The 20,179-nt window shown below is 40.2% G+C and overlaps 1 protein-coding gene across 2 annotated transcripts in view; it reads right to left on the bottom strand.

The window, feature by feature from the left end:
- Nucleotides 1–20,179, bottom strand: part of UVRAG (UV radiation resistance associated) — a 318,236-nt gene that overhangs the window by 20,197 nt on the left and 277,860 nt on the right. For both annotated transcript variants that reach the window (XM_008020188.3, XM_038005456.2), the window contains exon 14: nucleotides 6,324–6,415. In XM_008020188.3, coding sequence (XP_008018379.3) covers nucleotides 6,324–6,415 — 92 coding nt within the window. The remainder of the gene's footprint in view (nucleotides 1–6,323; nucleotides 6,416–20,179) is intronic.

Raw genomic sequence — 20,179 nt, 5'->3', positions numbered from 1 at the left:
TCCACCTAACTGGGCCACTGTTTCTTAACCTACTTGGTCCTATACCCCAATCCTCACGTGGTCAAATTCTTGTGCTCCAGGTCCACTCTCCACTGAAATGTTATCTCCTTAGTAAAGGCTTGTCTACACCCCTCACACCGGGAACTAAAGGGCTTCCTCTGAATGTTCAAAATAACTTACCTACTTTTCTTATAGCATGTCATACTTTTCACTTTTTTCAGTACATGTTGTTTGCTCCTATTTCACTACCTTAATTAGACTGTAAGCTCCTTGAACACAAGCTCAAGGAGCATATTCCATGAGTAGAACAGCTCAGATGGCTTCTTCATTCCCTTCTCTAGCCTCCCTGGCTTCCATAATGCCAGGCTGGGACCACAGAGATGAGTAAGACGTGGTCCCCACACCCAAACTGCTCAAAAGCCTAGTGGGTAAGACTAGGCAGAGAAGTGACTCTAAGCTACTGAGAGAATACATACTTATCTCTGTATCTGCCACTGTGGTGTTGAGTCAGTGAATGAATGAGGTAGGATATGAGCTGGATCTTGAAGTGAGAGCAACATCTGCATAGGGCAGAGGAAGGGGCAGGCTATTCTGGGTAGTGGGAATTTGCCTAAGTAAAGAACGGAGGTGACCTCCAGGTATAGGAGAGTGCTATACCTGGGGGTCAGTTGAGAAAATGTGGGGGAGTGGTGGAGGGACAAAATCGAGGCACTGTCTCAGGACCTGGATGCTGGGGCCCCATCACACAGTCCATTCACAGCAACCTCAGCACATAATCTCTTCCACTCAGTTCTAAACTCATCGTCTTCCAGGTAGCCATCAGACAGCAGCTTGCGTGCACATTCTTCAGCACCCACATCAGCGGTGCATGTGCATGTCAGTCTGAGTCTCGGATCACTTTGCAGGCAATAGTAAAAGAAAAACGGGACGTTTAAATGACATTCTGGTGACTTTTAATCAAAGTATTCAAGAGCACAGATTCTAAGCTGAAATTCTGCTTTTCAAAATTGTGTTGCTTGGCAGTTATGACTAGGTTATAATCTTAGGATGAAAAAATGGGCACTCCTTTTGGAAAGACCTGGCATAAATCACTGAGAGCTGTGCCCCGTGCAACTGTGTTCACAGAAAATAGGGGTTCATTTTAGGATTAATCAGGTTGATCATTCTCATATTAGCTAAGAATTCCATAATGTGCAAGAAAAAGAATTACTTTATTAAAAGGATTTTTATCACAGCTTTTCTTTACAAAATAAAACAAAACAAGCTGTCACATAACTTTGAAGCTTACCATAAGGAGGAATTCAGTGAATGCACTGATCCTCAGCCAGCATAAAATCCTCAACACCAAAAGAACATACAGCAATCTGCCTCCACAGGGACCAATCTGTGAATGGTAACCACCACACAGAAAATGGAAGTGTTTTGCTTTACAAAAGATGTAAGAGCCTCCCTTAGGAACCTGAGTTTTTTTACCCTTTGCCCTAAGGAGCAAAGGCTTGAGAGGTAACTCCTCACTCCATGGCTGCTCTCGGAAATTCTCAGATTTCCTCTGAGACTTAAAGTGCTTGTTCCGGCTCTGTTTAGCTTTGTGACTTCCAGCCTGGCTTCCTGCCGTGATCTTCACTTGGAACTGACATGTAGCATTCATTTTGCAGTGCTTTGCATCTACTTTAGTAGCCTTTTTTACAAAGTACCATAAAGTGGCACATTCTTGTTCACCCAGTGTTTATGTGCTTGGCACAGCTGGCACAGAGGGGCACTACATTTATAAATGTATGAGCTTGGAGCTTAATGGGTTTGCTGTATCAGTGCCAGGACACCTAGATTCTAGTTTTATTGCTACAGGTTCATGGGTCAATTATGCTTGGAAAGTCAATTAATTTCTCCATACCTTAGAACTGAGAGTTGCTGGAAATCACAGTGTTTTAGGAGGAGCAGGGCAGTCAGGTTGCAATGAGGACGCATTTATATGTAAATAATTTGAGTAAATTGTCTACAGACATCTCAGAAGAAAAGGACCTACTCTCTAAGGTTCCAGTAATTTGTTGTCATTTGTTTCTCATTCCAAATGCTTTTTCATTTCTAATTTCGTATTTGTAATTTTGTATTCTTTTTCTTAAAAAGGACTGCCAAGGAACCACAAAGCCCAGATTCTCCCCATTCTTAAAATGAATTTGCATTCCAGCCAAGGTGTCTATTCATTGCCAATAAAGCTGCTGTGTTCATAAAGCTGCTTTTCTTAAACTATTCCCTCTCAATGAGGCGATGAGGTGAGGATGGTGGTAGGAAAGAAGGAAGAGACAGAGCACATTCTACACAGAGGAACAGTGATCGCGACCACTCAGACAGGAAAGAGCTTATTCACATCACTACACAGAGGCCACTACAGTGACAGGACGTGAGAGTGGAGAGGGAGTGGTATCAGATGAGGCAGAGGCCAAGCAGACTGTGGAAAAAAACCTGGATTTCACTCTTGCCACTGAAGCTGAGAGTGATTAAGATCTAGCTAACATTTAAAAAGATCACTCTGGCTACTATGGAGAGTGGACCGAGGCAGGACAAGAGGGAAATCAGGGAGACAAATTGCACTGGTGCAGCTGTTTGGGGAAGAAAAGGTGATGGCTTGGACTGGAGTGGTAATAGCAGAGATGGGAAGTGAACAGATTGCTATGTATTTTGCAGTTAGTGATGACAGGGCTTGCTGATGAATAAGATTAGCTCCGATGTGAGTGAAGAAGGGGATCAAGGATGATTCCCCGGTTTGAGCAACTGGGTAGACAGGGTCCCATTAGCTGAGAGGAATTGTGCTGGTGGAAGGAGGGTTTTAGCTGTGTTGAGGCTGAGATGCTTGTAATACTCCCAGGGGCAGAGTCAAGTAGGCCCCTGGCTATCCAGAGTGTGCAGGAGAGGCTTACGCTGAAAACAAAACTTTGGGAGTCATAAGCATATATGGCTTTCAAAGCGATGGGAATGGGTGAGAACACTTAAGAAGGGGGTAGAGAGGAGGCAGAGGAGGGCAGAAAAAAAGAGAAGAGAGTAGAGAGAGAAAAAGGGAAGAGGGCCTAAGATGGGGCCATGGAGAAACTAGAAGCAGGAAAGCCAGGAGAGGGCAGCCCTGTGGAAGACAACAAGGAAGAGTGTTTCAGGAAGGCAGGAATGGCCAGCAAGGCCAGGTGACATTGAACAGGGTAAGGATGAAAAGTGACCTTTGGGTTTGGGCCTATGTTTAGAATTCAGTAGGCACCAAGCTAGATAAAAGGAATTTCAGCATACTCATAGAACTAAAAATCAGACTGGAGTGAGTAAACGAGGAATTGGAAAAACAGAACAGAAACAGACCTGTAAGCATTGTAGAAATTAAATCAGTAGTTAAAAATCTACACTCTCCCCAGCAACAAACAAAAAACACTTGTTTTTTTCTAGGTTCTACCATACCTTTAAGACAGAGATATTTCCTCCTATCTGTTCTAGAGAATAGAAAAGAAGGTAAAGATCCTCAGTTTATTTTACGAAGCTCTTATAACCTCATCATGTTTGGTCAATTCAAACCAAAATAAGACAAGGATTTTATGTGAAAGAAAAACTGTAGGCCAGTCTCATTTCAGTTTGCAGATGGAGACATTCTAAAATAATAGCCAAGGAACCCAATAATGTAGGAAAAAATAACACATCATGACCAGGAGGCAAAGATGGTTTAACATTAGAAAAATGTAGTGTTACCTCAACAGATTCAGAATAAACATGGTAAAATTCAAAATACACACATTCATGATTAAAAAACAACTCTTAGTAAGCTAAGAATAGAAAAATTATTCCTTTTGCTAATGCAGGATATCTACCCAAATCTACAATAAATATAATACTTAATGGTGAAAAATTAGAAGCATTCTCTTTGAAGTCAGAAGACAAGGATATCCACTATCACTGCTCCTTTTCTGTAATAAAACATAGTAGGACAAGAAAAATAATGAAGTTATAAAAATAGAAACAATACCATTATTCACTGAAAATATGATTGTATACACAAAAAATTCAAGAGAATCGAAACAAACTACTGTAACTGCTAGCAAGGTTGCCAGAACACACTCTCAAAATACTAAAAATCAGTGCTATTCCTGTATACCAGCCACAAAATGTTAACTATTATAATAAAAAAATTTACAACAGCAACCAAAACTGTAAGCTAATATGACTAAGTACATCTAATAAAAGATGCATAGACCCTTATGTAGAAAATTATAAACTTCACGGAGGTATGTTTAAAAAAAGCAAGCGATATAACATGTTCATAGTTAGGAAGACCCAATGTTATAAAGCTGTGAAATCACTCAAAGACTCAAATCAAGAAAAGCAGAGAGTTTTGAAGAAGAGCCTTACGTAGGAGCTTTTCTCTAACAGATACCAAGAAAGCTGGAGGTATTTTCCTTTTCCCTTGCTATGAAGGAACATGGCTTAGGAGTTAACACTTTTGGCTCTCTCCATCCTCTCACTCTCTTAGAGGAGGCGGGACTTTTCTGATTGGTGAATTTAGAGGGCAAAATAGCAACTGGGTATTCTTGGCTCAGCCATATCTGGGCTCCTGCAGAGAAGCCACCTGATCACTGCCTGCCAATTAGTTAAGGGTCTGCCTCTCTAGGGAAAGCCTGTGGCTCTCCAGTTTACATTGTGATTATGAGGATAAGTTTAATTTTGAGTGACATCTTTGCAAGCCCATTTTATTACAGATCGAAAGCCCCATTTTCCAAGCAGCTTTATCAGTAGTAAAATGGACATTTTGATTTTTATTTCATCCTCAAATCTCAACAAGACTTTTAGAAATTATATCTTACAATAATTAAAAAATGTGATACTAATCGATGGCTAGCCAAATAAAGCAACAGAACAGACTAGGGAGCCTGGAAATGGATCTCTATGGATAAGTGAACTTGGTTTACAAAAGAGATGCCATTATCATCAGTGGAGAAAAGACAGACACTTCAGTAAATGGTACAGGGACAACCTGCTATCCTGCACTGAGCAAGATTCATTGAGTATAATTAATTAGTGTTGTAGGTTGCCAATTTTCTCATTATTTTAGGTTATTTACCATTGTGTTAGAAAACCTCTTCATGAATTCTATGCCTAGTTTCCAACTGGACCACAAATCTCTTGGGGACAGGGCTTGAGCCTTCTTGTTTCCCTCCAGAGTGCCTATCATAGAACTTTACACAGAGACAAGCTACATAAATGCCTGCTAGCTCACTTTCATTATTCTTACTACTTTATATTAAAACTTAATTCCTCTCTCATATTCCTGAAGGCATCCGGGTCCATATCAACACCAAGCTTTAATAATTATTTTGATGTTTTGAGTGGAATTCTTTAAACAGTTGTGTATTTGCTTAACAACAGTTGTGTATTTGAGTCCTATCTAAGACCAGATATCTGAAACTTGCCGTTTTGAAAATCAAAGTAAAGACCAATCACAGTTTTTTTTTTTTATTTTTCTGAAGGCACATCAGCAGAGGAAATCAAATTTCAGAGAGGTAGAATTTCAAATCCACACAGATGATGAGAAAAATACCTGGAATCAGAAGCTAGTGCTGCCCCCAGCAGGCTAACTCTACAAGGCTGCTTTCCAGTCACGTGATTTTGTAAGTTACTGCCCACTACCCAAGGATTCAAACGTCAAGAATTACTAAATGGATACAGCCAACAGCTTTCCATTTAGGTCAAGTGAATGAATCTAGTATCTTCTTTGTATCAGACTTCCCCTCTCCCCTTCTCTTTTTAAAAGGTCCAGGTCTATCCTGATGGAGCACTTTCAGCAGCAGCTTGCCCTCACGGTTCAACAGGTACTGACAAATACAAGAAACATTTCAGAATGTACCTACTGGTCTCACACTAAGTCCTGACCCGCTGACCTATTCCTTATCTGCTTTCTTCCTTTAATGCTCACAGTCATGGATCCTGATGCTCATTCCATAATCAGGCCCTTCACCTGTTCTTTGGAAAGGTCCAAGGGGCTCTGGGTCTCCTTTACCATGAATCATACTGGCTTTCAGTTTGTCTCAGCAATGCCCTCAAGGGCTCCTTGCTCAGCCACCTTCCCAAAGTCCAAGCAGTATCCTCTTGGCCCCTCCTCCCTCCAAGAGGGCTACATCCTCCTTAGCCAGACAGGAGCTTAGATCTCCCCAAGTGTGATGGTGCCTTTCATTTTCCTCCGATATCTCATTACAGAAGAAAACTCAGATGCAGGTGTGGAGCAATGTGGAAGTCAGAAAAGATTTTCAGGATCATTATCCACATTACAGTTTCTGGTTATTAGAGATAAAGGTACTCACCACCTGACCATTAGTCCATGCTCCATGAAGTTTTTCAGGTTGGGAAGGGTTTGTCGCAAGTCTGGAGTCCCCAGTCCATGTTGGTATCTTAGCTGTGAAGGTGAAAAAAACAGAATTAAAGATATTTTGGCAGATTATAAGCTTCAGAAAAATGAACCACTAAACAAGTTATTTTTTTTGAACTCTAAAAGAGGAAATGTAAATGTATGATACTATTATCAGCCTCACAGTACTGTCCACTTACTGGGTATTTGACATACAGATAAGCATGTGTATGAATATGCACAACCACTTAAATTACGATGGTATTTAAGGTAGCCTCTTCATCTACTTACTGTTCTCTTGCCCCCTAAACTTAGAGAAGACTAAGAGTGACCAACTGCGGAATCAGGATATTTCAAAGACCCCTGTATCTGGCCTTCTTTTCTACCCCCAGACCGTGGTAGGGTTTGCTAACACCAATTTCAGGGACATATACCAGAAAACCAGTGTTTCTTTTTAGATATTGCCAGCTTCCCTTCAGCCCCTCTCTTTTGTATAAACAAGGGTAAAGACCATCTTGTATTCATCTCTGACTCCAATAGTGCCTGGCATAGTGCTGGCACTTAGTCAATGCTTATTAAACAAATAAATTGCAACTCACTTTTGACAGAGGCTGTGCTCTGTATTTCTCTTGAGTCTCTAACGTTCCTCTTTGTCCAGACCAGATCACACAGCTGGAGAGGTGGTACAGGGAAACTGCTAACTTATGGGCGAGATCTGCCCTTTGTTTATTTCTGCTAGAGGCCAATTTTCTAAAATTAAGTGTCTTTCTGAGTGCTTTGGATAACTTGCTAATGGTTTTCATCTGTCTGCTCTTCACTTCCTTAAACTGTGTCTCCGAATATCACCATTTGCTTCCCTAACTGACCATAACGGAGAGCCGAGCCGAAGTAAGTGGATGTGCATATTCACACACATGCTCATCCACACATCAAACACACAGTAAGTGGACAACACAGTTTTGCAAAATGTGTTTTTCAAATGACATATTACACATGAAGAAAGTTTATAGACTTTATAAAATGTATGTCAGTGTACAAGTGTGAAGAGGCATCAGTCTTAAAGTTTAACTCTTTTAGCACTTAAATTTAAGAGTGGCTAAGTCAAACTTTTAAATAAATCCCTCTTTTAAAAAAGAAAACCACAAATCATGTGAATAGAAAGCAGGCCTTCAGAGTTAGACAACGGGGGCATAAAAAAACACCTACTAAAAACAGTAAGTTTTCTTTTGTTTGACTCTAGTATTCAACTGATTTTTCTCTGCTTGAGTGATACTTAGAAAGAGTTCACTCTCACTGATTCTGGGCTTTTTAAGAAAAACCTCTAAACCTAACTGGGTCTCCTGAATGGTTTGAATGAATACACACACAAAGTAAGGAAGTAGAAACATACTACATTAAAACTAAAAAGTATCTTGAATATTATTTCAGCTAATCCTTTTCTTTTGCAGATGGGAAAACTGAAGCCCAGAAAGGGGAAGTAAATTATCCAGGGCCACATGGTTCAATGGCAAAGATATTATCAGCCAGGGCCTGCTTTTCACAAACCATACTACTCTCTACCATCTATCCCAAAGTCTGAGAAGAAAACTGGTAACAATACTTGAGAAAGCAGAAGGAAAACAGTTTTTTTCCTTTTTCAAACTCAGCTTGGTGACCTAAATCACCTCCTGAGATTTGCTGACCTTAAATTATAAGATCTACCCCCATATTAAATGACATCATTTCTTATATTAATATAAATGCATTTTTCCATACATTGATAAAAGCAAAATGGCTGATATCCCAACATGACATTCCTGAATTCATTGTTTCAATAAGAAGTGAAATTGTTTACACATGGCATGGAAATTTTACCTGTGATTCATAGTGAAAAATATTAAACATCAAGGGAAAAAGAAAACCATACTGAAATAACACTAAGCTATGTATCTCCCAGTGAGTACACAGACAACTGCCTGCCCCAGGTTCCACAGTGGAAGATGGGTGTGGAACTGTTTTCAGAGAACACAGTGAAAATTTCTCTCCAAGTCTGATTTTAACCAAAAAAAGAAAAACGTGGCAATTTCAAGCCGGCGTCTGGGTCTTAACTCTTCATTTGCTGCATAGCACTACTTTTTTAAAAATCATAAAATCTTTGAATTTTATAACTAAAAGAGACCCTGGAGATCATCTTTCCAACCTTCTTCCTCTTATAAATGAAGAAACTAAGGCCCAGGAAGACAAGAGCATCCTGCCCAAAGTTACAGGGATGATAAGGGACAAAGCCAAGGCTAGAACCTCTTAATAACAGCTCCAAAATCTACCATATTACCTTTTTAATTTTCCACCTAGAGAACTCAAAAATAAATGCATACATAACACATACATTATTATTAATAAAGTATAAGTACGGTTTAAGAAGTCTAAACCACGGTAAGATTTATAATGGAAAAAAAAAAAAAGTTCTCTGCTCTACTATCTACCCCAAACTCTGAGAACACCTTTTAGCTGCTTCTTCACCTTCATATTTCTAATATGCTTATATTAAGATTTTTTATTCTCCTGTCTCCTCCAGTTGGAGACATCATCTACTACACTCCCACCATGAAAGATGAGAATTTAGCACTCTAACACCACTTTGCCCTCACACAAACATTTTTTCCCCTTTCCCGTACATCATCTACTGGCTTTTTCTGAAAGAGTATGAGAACTTGACTGTACTCTCCCACACATAGTTCCCTTCCTCATCTTCTCAATACATTCAATATCACATTTTAAATTAAATCAACATTTAGTGTTTACCTCAATATACCTACATAAATACTGTTTGCTGCTGAGCTATGTAATGTATTATTCCTTTCTTGCACTTGTTTGTTTCACTGGAAGTGATAACTGCCATTTTTTCTACCAGTTGAGTTTTTCTATGTACTTGTCACTAGAAACTCCCCAAACTCTGACAAAAATCTTAAAACTGGTCAGGCGTGGTGGCTCACACCTGTAATCCCAGCACTTTGGGAAGCTGAGGTGAGTGGAGTTTCAGACCAGTCTGGGCAACATGGTGAAACTCTCTCTCTACCAAAAATACAAAAAATTATCTGGGCATGGTGGTGCATCCCTGGGGTTCCAACTACTCAGGAGGCTGAGGTGGGAGGATTGCTTGAACCTGGGAGGTTGAGGCTGCAGTGAGCTGAGATTGTGCCACTGCACTCTAGCCTGGGTGATAAGAGTGAGACCCTGTCTCAAAAAAATTAAAACAAAACAAAACAAAACAAAAACCCTCAAAATTCTTCTCAATCTAACTAAGCACACCATAAAATTGATCAAGTCCATTTTGTTCTTAGAGATGTATTTCCTGAAGCCTCTTCTCTCTGCTTCAGCCTGAACTGGCTGCTAGCTAGGCCTGCTGCATTATCTTCCTACAAGCTTCTTTAGCCATCATGCTGGAAATTTTGTTTACTTTTCTCCTGTGCTGAAGCTGTTATTTCCTAGATTGTCTTTTTTCTTGATCTACTGCCTCATCTTGGTGGAGTGTATCCTATATTATCTTTCTGGAAAGGATAGCATGGGAGGTTAACTTTTATGACACCCTGAATATTTCAAAATATAACTATTCCATTCTTACACTTGAATAATAGTTTGCCTAGGTATAGATTTCAAGGCTGCAAATACTTTTTCTTAAGTAGTTCCAAAGTATTTCTTTACTGCCATTTAGAAACCTGTTAAAATTCTGGTTCCTGATCTTGCGAATGTAAGCTGGTTCTTCTCTCTGGAAGCTTTAGGACTTTCTTCTTTAACCTTAGTATTCTGAAATTTCATAGTGATAGGCCTTCATTTAGGTCTTTCATTCATCATTTTCAGTCTGTTTTCATTCCCTGGGCCAAGCACTTACTACATCCTTTCAATATGAATACTTTCATTGCCTAATTCTGATCATTTTCTTCTATTATTATTATTTTGTCTCCTCCTTCTTCATTTTACCCTCTGGATTTTTTTTTTTCACTTTATTTTAGACTTTTTTTTTTTTTTTTTTTTTTTAAATATTAGAGGCTTTCCTTTAATATCTAGTAATCTTTGGCTGTTAGTTTATCTTTACAAGTGAGACTGTGAGACTCTAAAAAGCTATGAAGGAAGTCTGCCTTGGCAGTACCTGACTGGCTGTGGGGGAAGGGTTCACTGTAGAATGAGTGGATGGAAATCCAGTCTTTCCACGGGGGAAGGTTAGTACTACAGTCCCAGTACCTCTCATTGCTGCCTGTTTTTTTTCCCAGAAAGAATCCTTTAATCTTCTGTCTTGAGGCATAATCTGGATCTTATTTGGGGTGTAAAGTTGGAAAAGGTAGTTGGGGAACTCTGTGTCAGTATGTTACACTTTCACTTAATCACCTTTTGGTAAGGCACCTTCCTTCTTGTTCCCAGTGTATCAAGCAGTTTAGGTTCAGAGCTTCTTGGGCTCAATCTTTTTCAGCAAGTAAACCTTCATTTTCCTGCTAGGGCATGGGGGAACACAGTTATTGGCTGCAGAGAGTGGGAAAAATGAACTGGGAGTGTTACTTCTCGTTCTCTATAGACTGTCAACCTATCCTCCTATGTTTAGCTCTATATATTATCCCTAAACTTCATGAAGTGCTCGGTACCACCACATCCTTCTGGAGTCTGTGGTTTGGATTCTGTTGCTTCTTAAAGGCTTCTGCCAAGTCAAGTTTATCACTCATTCGTTTACTTGCAATTTGCTAAATTTTCTTGGTCTTGTCTGTTCTTTTCATCCTTGTGAATTTAAAATTTTTAATTTATTTAACCTTATTATTAGCATTTTAGTAGAGAAGTGACTTAAACATATTCAGGCGGGTAGATTGCTTGAGATGAGGCGTTCGAGACCAGCCTATCCAATATGGTGACACCCTGTCTCTACTAAACATACAAAAATTAGCCAGGTGTGGTGGCATGCACCTCCCAGCTCCTCGGGAGGCTGAGGCATGAGACTCACTTGAACCTGGTTAGCAGAGGTTGCAGTCAGCCGAGATTGTGCCACTGCACGCTAGCCTGGGCAACGGAGACTCTGTCTCCAAGCAGAGTCCCATATATATATGGGATTTTATATATAAAAAACCAGCTTTTCATTATTGGCTAACAACTCTTCTGATAGCTTTTTACACAGTACTCACTACTCTGGCAGAAAGCTTTCTTAACTCCATGTCTCTCTCTAGGCATTCTATATCTCATATTTTATCTATTCTCAAACAACCAACACAAGTTCCATTCTCCATTGAAAGCTCTCTGATTACTCTAGGTAAGTCGGCATTTTACGCTTGACCCTAAACTCCTCCCTATGCCACTTTTCCATTTGTTCTTTTTGGAAAGCCTTAACTAACTAGATAGGTACTTGATAAATACTTGGTAATTAACAAGTTAAATACAGTTTAGGAAGAAATGAGAGGCATCACGACACAGTAGAATAGGCTTAAATGCAGAAGAGCTGGGATTGAATACCAGTAATGTCACTTACTAGCTGACTTTAAATAAGTCACTTCTCTGAGATTCCATTTCCTTACATGTAAAATGGGGATGTTGCCTGCCTTGCAGAGCTGTTGCAAAGTTTAAAGAAGATGAAGTATATACACTGTCCAAAATAGTATCTGGTACATCATAAGTGCTCAATATAAAATATAATGTTATCATTACTAACACACACGAACACATACATATATACACATACACACACTCTCCGCATTATTATCGTCATAGTGTGTCTGGAATTGGTGGGTTCTTGGTCTCACTGACTCCAAGAATCAAGCCGTGGACCCTCGCGGTGAGTGTTACACTTCTTAAAGATGGTGTGTCTGAAGTTTGTTCCTTCAGACGTTCAGATGTGTCTGGAGCTTATAACTACTGGTGGGTTCGTGGTTTCGCTGACAGGAGTGAAGCTGCAGACCTTTGCAGTGAGTGTTACAGCTCTTACAGGCAGCGCGTCTGGAGTTGTTCGTTCTTCTTTGTGGGTTCATGGTCTAGCTAGCTTCGGGAGTGAAGCCACAGACCTTCACAGTGAGTGTTATAGCTCTTAAGGACAGCGTGGACCCAAACAGTTGAGCAGCAACATTTATTGCAAAAAGCAAAAGAACAAAGCTCCCACAAAGCAGAAACTAACCCCAGCGGATTCCCACGCCACCGCCAGCTCAGGCAGCCTGCTTTTATTCCCTTATCTGACCCCACCCACATCCTGCTGATTGGTCCATTTTACAGCGAGCTGATTGGTCTATTTTACAGAGCGCTGATTGGTCCGTTTTGACAGAGTGCTGATTGGTGTGTTTATAATCCCTGAGCTAGACACAGACTGCTGATTGGTGCATTTACAAGCCCTTAGCTAGACATAGAAGTTCTCCAAGTCCCCCCTAGACTCAGGAGCCCAGCTAGCTTCACCTAGTAGATCCTGCACTGGGTTGGCAGGCGGAGCTGCCTGCCAGTCCTGCGCCCTGCACCCGTACTCCGCAGCCCCTGGGCGGTTGATGGGACCAAGTGCCACGGAGCAGGGGGTGGCGCTCGTCGGGGAGGATCCGTCCAGGCGGGAGTCCACCCCCAGGGGCAGTTCCGGCATGGCGGGCTGCAGGTCCCAAGCCCTGCCTCACGGGGAGGCAGCTGAGGCCAGGCAAGAACTCAAGCACACCACCGGGGGGCCGGCAATGCTGGGGGACCCGGCACACCCATCGCAGCTGTTAGCCCGGGTGGTAAACCCCTCACTGCCCTGGGTCAGCGGCGCCGGCCGGCCACTCCGTGTGCTGGGCCTGCCAAGTCGGCGCCCGCCGGAACTCACGCTAGACTGTGAGCACCGCGCGCAGCCCCGGTTCCCGCCCGCACCTCTCCCTCCACACCTCCCCACAAGCAGAGGGAGCCAGCTCCGGCCTCGGCCAGCCCAGAGAGGGGCTCCCACAGTGCAGTGGCGGGTTGAAGGGCTCCTCAAGCACCGCCAAAGTGGACGCCAAGGTCTAGGAGGCGTTGACAGTGAGGGCTGCTAGCACATTGTCACCTCTCAATAGCATCTACCACTAGGCTGGGCATAAAGCCGGTGTTCAATAATGGCTTACCACTTAACTACTAAGAATGGGGGGCAGAAAAGGAAGAAGGAAAGAGTTACTTCAAATCAAAGGGAAAATCTTAAGTACACTGTTCACTTTTTAAATGCTAATTTTCATTAAGCTTCTGACTGCATGCACTCCAGAGAAGCAGCAATAAACGCACACAGGTGTCAATATCTTAAATAATTATATAGTGAAATGGAAAGACTGATAACATGATGTGAGTGGTCAGGGGACCTGGTGAAAGACCCAGCTCTGCTATATGGTCACGCAAACTCCTTCCTTGCTTGGGCTAGTCAAATGATTTTCAAACTTTTTAAAATTCAATAATCTTCAACAAGTTAACTCCCTGGTAAGATATTAGTAAAAACAGAAAGGAAAAGAAGAAACCAGGTCAAGGAGGAAAGGATAAGGATAGGGAAAGGGGAGAAAGAACTACATTTACTAAGTCTCTATACGTCCTATTCATTCATTCAACAAATATTTATTGAGTGTCCACTAGGCTAGGCAATGTGAATCAGCTCTCTGTCTTTGGAATGAGAGGCCTGGAATCACAGCCTATTCTCGCCATATAATGTGTGTAACTTTGAGCAAGTTACATAACCAATCTATGCCTTGTCTATAAAACAGGACCAACAATATTTACCTCATAAGATACTTGTAAGAGTTCAATTAGAATTTTTATAGAGAATAGAAGTTCCTGAGGCCTGACTTTACAGCATAGTTATTAAAACTGCCGAGGTCTGAGAGTGCTAAGCTGAAGAGTTCAACTTTATCTTGCTGGTAAGTAGTAAGAACCTACTCCAGGGTTTTAAGCAAGAGAGTGAACGAGGGAAACAACTGCAAAGGCAGCTATGGACAGGCTAAAAGACTGAAGTACTCTTCTCTCTAAGAAATCTTATTTCAGGTTACGTCAACACCTGCCCTCACCAACTATTATCAATTCCACACTTCCCTAAACATTACGGCTCCTTTTGCTTTCATTTTTGATTGGGGAAGGCAGATGCCAAGAAAACCAGGCAAATATTGCTTTGGGTCTAACTGCCTCAAATTAGCCTCTGAAATAAACACCTTTTGTAACAACTTCCTACTCCACCACCACTACCAAAAGAGTCTAAGCAGTCTTTAAGTGGAATTTTGGTTTCAATTAGTTTGAATTTCAGCTCTACTCTGATTGATTTAGGACTCCATGAGGCAATCAAGATTTTGTTCAACTCTATGGCTAGTAAGCAACCAAGGTGAAAATTACACTTAGATAATACGTTAGATGGGAAGTAGGGAGAAACAATGTTCCGTGGTTTCCCTGGAAAAATTAACAAACTGTATTGTCTGGTAGCAAAAGATAATCCCTATGCTAAAAAAAAAACCAGGAAGATCTGGCTTTATAGTTACTGGAACAAGCTAAAAGAAAGAAAATCCAAGCAATGAGTACATTCAGACCACAACAGACAACTACAGCCATGTCAATTCTATGTTCTCTCTGTTTTCCTCTCATATACCCCCTTTTTGTATAAAAACATAGTATTTTTCCAAAGCCACATGCTGGTTTCTTCCACTTTGTGTTTAATCAAATAAGACAAATCAACTATGACGTTAGAGCTCTTGCAGTTGGAATTAACTAGTTCATGCAGCTTGATAAATGTTGCTCCATTGACGAGGGAAGACAACTTGCAGCTCTGGAGATCATATTTAAAATGTAGTGTGATTTTACTGCTAAGAAATAAATGCTGCATTCTTGCACCCAGTAAGCATCCTCCTATTGAGCCGAGAGGTTTAATTTAATATCAAAGTGCTCCATTTTATTTTTATTTTTTAAACACAATTTTTCCAGGCCAGGAAAGCCTCTGGGGATTCAGGAATCATTGTGTCATTTGGGTTTTGGCACAGGAGAAATGCAGTTCAGACAACACACACACACGTCCCCACCCTTCCAAACTGTATTCATCCACACAAAGCCACTTATTGCCTGACTTATTAGTTCCATATGTGGCTTGAGCTAAGCTGCATGATATGTTTGATACAAACCGTGTGTTATCGTGAGGGAATGTGGATTAATACAATGCTTCAAAAAAGGTTACTAAAAGATCAACACTTTCGTGATGGGATTACAATGAATTTGACTACAAAGAAATGGTCTGGAGGAACTAAAAATACGAAATGAAAAACGCACATATGCATCAAAGATTTAACTTTACAGATTTGCCTTACGTAGGCAAACATCTCTGTGGAACTAGTTACCAGTATTTCAATCCATTTTTAAGTACTACTAAGTTTCACTGACATGAAAAGAACTAGATTATGCACTTGAAAAAAAAGAGTACCACCATGTCAAAAACAAAATCTGCCTTCCTAGAAGAAAATGCAACTCTTTCAAGATGTGGAAAAGCTACTTAAAGAATATTTAATATGAGCAATAATATTGTTTCTTACAGTGAGTCATTGCAATACATACCTCTAAGGAAAAGTATAAAAACTCGATTATGGGCCTCTGGTTGCAAGAACAACCTAAGTACTTTTCCAATCCCATCTATAAACACATGCCAGTCTTTTCCAAAGTAGATACGTTATAACGTAAACATGGACACAGCTCAAGTTTACCATTCTGAGGACTGAAGCCTAGAAGTCAAAACTAGAAGCTTTAAAGTCTAGTAATTGAAAAAGCTTCTTTCATTTCTCCTTCCAGTCACACTATCAACTGCTTTCAGAATCATGGAATTAATACTAGAGCTGAATAGCACCTCTGAAGAAAGTGAGAGGTTAAATGGCCTAAGGTTGAACAGGTTGAATCCAGGGACCAGAATCCAAGTCTGACAAGTTCTACCCTTATAGGCTCTTTTCTTTATATATGTTGCTTTATTGTATTCATGAGGCACAGATTACAACTAAGTTAAATTTACCGTTATAAAGTCTGCCATATTAAACATATTTCAATTAAGATGGTCCTTTGCTTCAGAATCTTACATTGACCAGAAAGCAACTAGAAGCACTATTAACCTCACGTGATTCTGGAGTCAACCTGTTAGTGTAGTCTCTGTCACTTCCAATCCTTGTGAGTTGCTAAGGAGGATTAGTAATGCATATTGCAAATAAACAAGCAAAGAAAAACTGCAAATTTGTCAAAAGCAGGTAAATCATGACCTTGGATGCAACTGCAGTTAGTTTTAATCAATGATCATCAAAGAAGGGCTATGTTCTCTGGAGGCTAAAGGCTATATGAGTCAGTAGACTTGAGTAGGATCCATAATGTAGATATTCATGCTGTTCAGCAGGTCGAGCAAGCCCAACTTCTGCTCCTTGCCCTCATGTTGATAGTCCTGTGTACCTCGATTTATCCCAAAATACCCTGGATTGACCTTTGGCCCAATCTGGATCTTTGATTCCCTTGACAGCTAAACCTTACTCTCTAAAACTGATCAAATTTGACATTTCTGAGGTCGGGTACGGTGGCTCACGCCTGTAATCCCAGCACTCTGGGAGGCCGAGGCAGGTGGATCACCTGAGGTCAGGAGTTCGAGACCAGCCTGGCCAAACCCTGTTTCTATTAAAAATACAAAACAATTAACCGGGCAGGTTGGTGTCTGCCTGTAATCCCAGCTTCTTGGGAGGCTAAGGCAAGAGAATTGCTTGAACCTGGGAGGCGGAGGTTGCAGTGAGTTGAGATCACATCACTGCACTCCAGCCTGGGCAACAGAGTAGGATTCCATCTAAAAAAAAAGAAGGCATTTTTGCCTCCAATTCATTGACTTTGATGCAATCTTGGTGCAAAGAGCTAAACATTCAGATCAAGATCACAGTCTAATAGAACAGAGGTAGTTTTCCAGAACACTGTAGAAATGGCATCACAGAGTATTTAGCCTGTTGTGTCTGCCTTCTTTCACATAAGAAATTCATCCAGGTTGTGTGAGTAGTCTGGTCCTTTTTTACTGCTGAGTAGTATTCTATTGTACGGATGTACCACACATGATTTATCTATATGCCAGCTGAGGGACATCTGGGTTTCTCATTTTTATTATTAGGAATTAAGTTGCTATAAGTATGTGGGCATAGGTTTTTAATTGGACTTATATTTTTGTTTCTCTTGGACCAATACTAGGAGTGGAACTGCTGGGATGAATGGCAGATATACCTTTAACTTCTTTTTAAAATGCGAACTACTTTCCAAAGTGATTATATAAGTTTTTCATTCTCAGCAGCAATGTATGAGTGTTTCAGTTGCTGTGTACTGTCATCAGCACTTGATACTGTCAGTTTTAAAACTTTAGCCATTCTAGCAGTTGTATAGTCGTGTCTCAATGAAGTTTTATTTTATTTATTTTTTGTTTTTAAGACAGGGTGTCATTCTGTCACTCAGGCTGGAGTGCAGTGGCGTGATCACAGCTCACTGCAGCCTTGACCTCGGGCTCTGGTGATCCTCCCATCTCAGCCTCCTGAGTAGTTGGGACTACAGGCATGTGCCACCATGCCCAGCTAATTTTTTGGTAGAGACAGCGCTTTGCCATGTTGCCCAGGCTGGTCTCGAATCCCTGGACTCAAGCCATCTGCCTGCTTTGGCCTTCCAAAGTGCTAGGATTACAGGTATAAGCCATGGCACCCAGCCTCATTGTGGTTTTAGTTTGCATGTCCCCAGTGACTAATAATATTGAGATTTTTTTTTTTAAAGACAAGGTAATGCTTTGTCACCCAGCCTGGAGTGCAGTGGCATAAACACAGCTCACTGCAGCCTTGACCTCCTGGGCTCAAGTTATCCTCCCACTTCAGCCTCCCAAGTAGCTGGGACTACAGGTGTGCACCACCACGTCCGGCTAATTTTTGTATTTTTAGTAGAAACAGGGGTTTGGCCATGCTGCCCAAGCTGAGCACTTTTTTCATATGTTTATTTGCCATCTGTATCTCTGCTGGTTCTCCCAGTTTCTGTGAGCTATCTAATGGTAAATGTGAGGTACCTCTCATGAATACTTAACACATCTGATGTATACCCTCTGATTAATCTTAATACCTTCTAATTAGTAACCCTCTAATCGATACCATTTCTGCCTAATCTAGCTAGAGTATATTCTGTTTACTGCAGTAACAGATCTTATATAACAATCTTATAAGCAATGGGTAGCTACAGCGAGTTCTTATGTATGGAAAAGACAAATGAAAATGTTATTGTAAGTGCAGGGATTCTTTATAAAAATTCAAATAAATCTACATATCAGTTTTACTGAAATGAAAAAATGCACTTAAATCTGTTGCTGTAAATTTGATTACATAAGAAACATACAGGCCCGTTCTGGTACCTCCACAGCCATGTATAGTGACCACAAATACGCGACATGATCATTAGAAGAAATTACTTAATTCAACAAGTCATAAATAATTACTGAATTGTGTGCATGTATACGTGTGGTGGTGATGATAATGGCAGAAATGGAGATACATGCATGGCACTGTTTATAACAGGGGAAATTTGGAAATAATCTAAATATATGTTAGGCTTTTGGCCAGGTTCTATGATGGAATAATGATGGTGCTAATGATAATGAAAATAGTGCTACAGCTGTTAATGTGTTTATTTAGTGATTAGTTATGTGCCAGGAATCAGTGCTAAGCATTTTATATTATTTCATTGAGTCCTCACTATAACATTATTATGGTTGAAGAAACCATGACTTAAGAGACAGAATTAAATGACAGAGTTTGAATTAGCCTGAATTCAAGCACTGTGGTTGAATTCTAGGTTTGTCTGAATCCTACCACTTTGAACTTGTAACCACTTAAGAACGATGATGATAATGGTGATACCAATAGCAGCTATTCTTTTTCTCAACCTGCAATCTGTGCTAGGTATGGAACTTGACTGTTTACTTATGTCATCTCATTTAATATTCATAATAACCCTATAAGGTAGGTGGTGTAATTCTCACCCTACATATGACAAAGTTTAAAGGGTGGAAGGAGTTGCCTGAAATTCCCCAAATGGAAAATAAAGGAGTTGGGATTTGAATTCAACTCTGATAGTTTACACTGCAGCACACAGTCTAAATATTGCATATAAGTTGTTTAGAAAAGATTTTGTTTTCTTTTTCCTCATTTAATTCCAACAATCATAAAGGAGACCCTCAAGTCTTTTTTATTTTTAAATCAGAGAAACCCATTACTTCTCTTGATTTCGGAAATTTGACAATAGTTACATCTCTATTTACTTACTGTTCAGCTAAGTTATACATATTTAGTCTTTTAAAATCGTTGTTTCTAAGTTAATCCCTACAGCCTCTTAATCATTCTTTGTGTCTCAGAACTCCCTCCAGTTTTCCTTAAAGAATCTGGTAATGAGGTGCCTTAAATGGAACACAGTTTTCCAGAATGCTCTTTTCTCTCATTAATGATTTTTCCCCTAAAATATTAATTTTACTATAATAGCTACTTCATGCCTTTTAAGTTTTCTGTGGAATTCCTCTGACCTCACTTGAACTGCAATAGAGTCCAAACCCATGAATCCACTGTTTAGTCTCTCTGGTTGATCATAAATAAATGTAGGTTCAAAAAAAACAAAACAAAAAAAACCCCAAAAACCAAAACAGCAATGACCTTTCAAGTGCACATTGCTACATTGCTCCTCACAATTTGTTTTCAAATAATGTAAATAATTGTTTTCTCTCACAATTCGTTTAACAAAAAGTAATGAATTCATTAGATATGTAATAAATATTTACTATGTGCAAGGTGTGATTGGGCATCAAAAAATAACTCAGCCATGAATACTACCCTGAAGGAGGTTACC

The sequence above is a fragment of the Chlorocebus sabaeus genome, chromosome 1, assembly GCF_047675955.1.
Source record: "Chlorocebus sabaeus isolate Y175 chromosome 1, mChlSab1.0.hap1, whole genome shotgun sequence".
Taxonomy (NCBI): domain Eukaryota; kingdom Metazoa; phylum Chordata; class Mammalia; order Primates; family Cercopithecidae; genus Chlorocebus; species Chlorocebus sabaeus.
The sequence above is the reverse complement of the archived record's forward strand: the minus strand, read 5'-3'. Positions and strand labels throughout refer to the sequence as shown.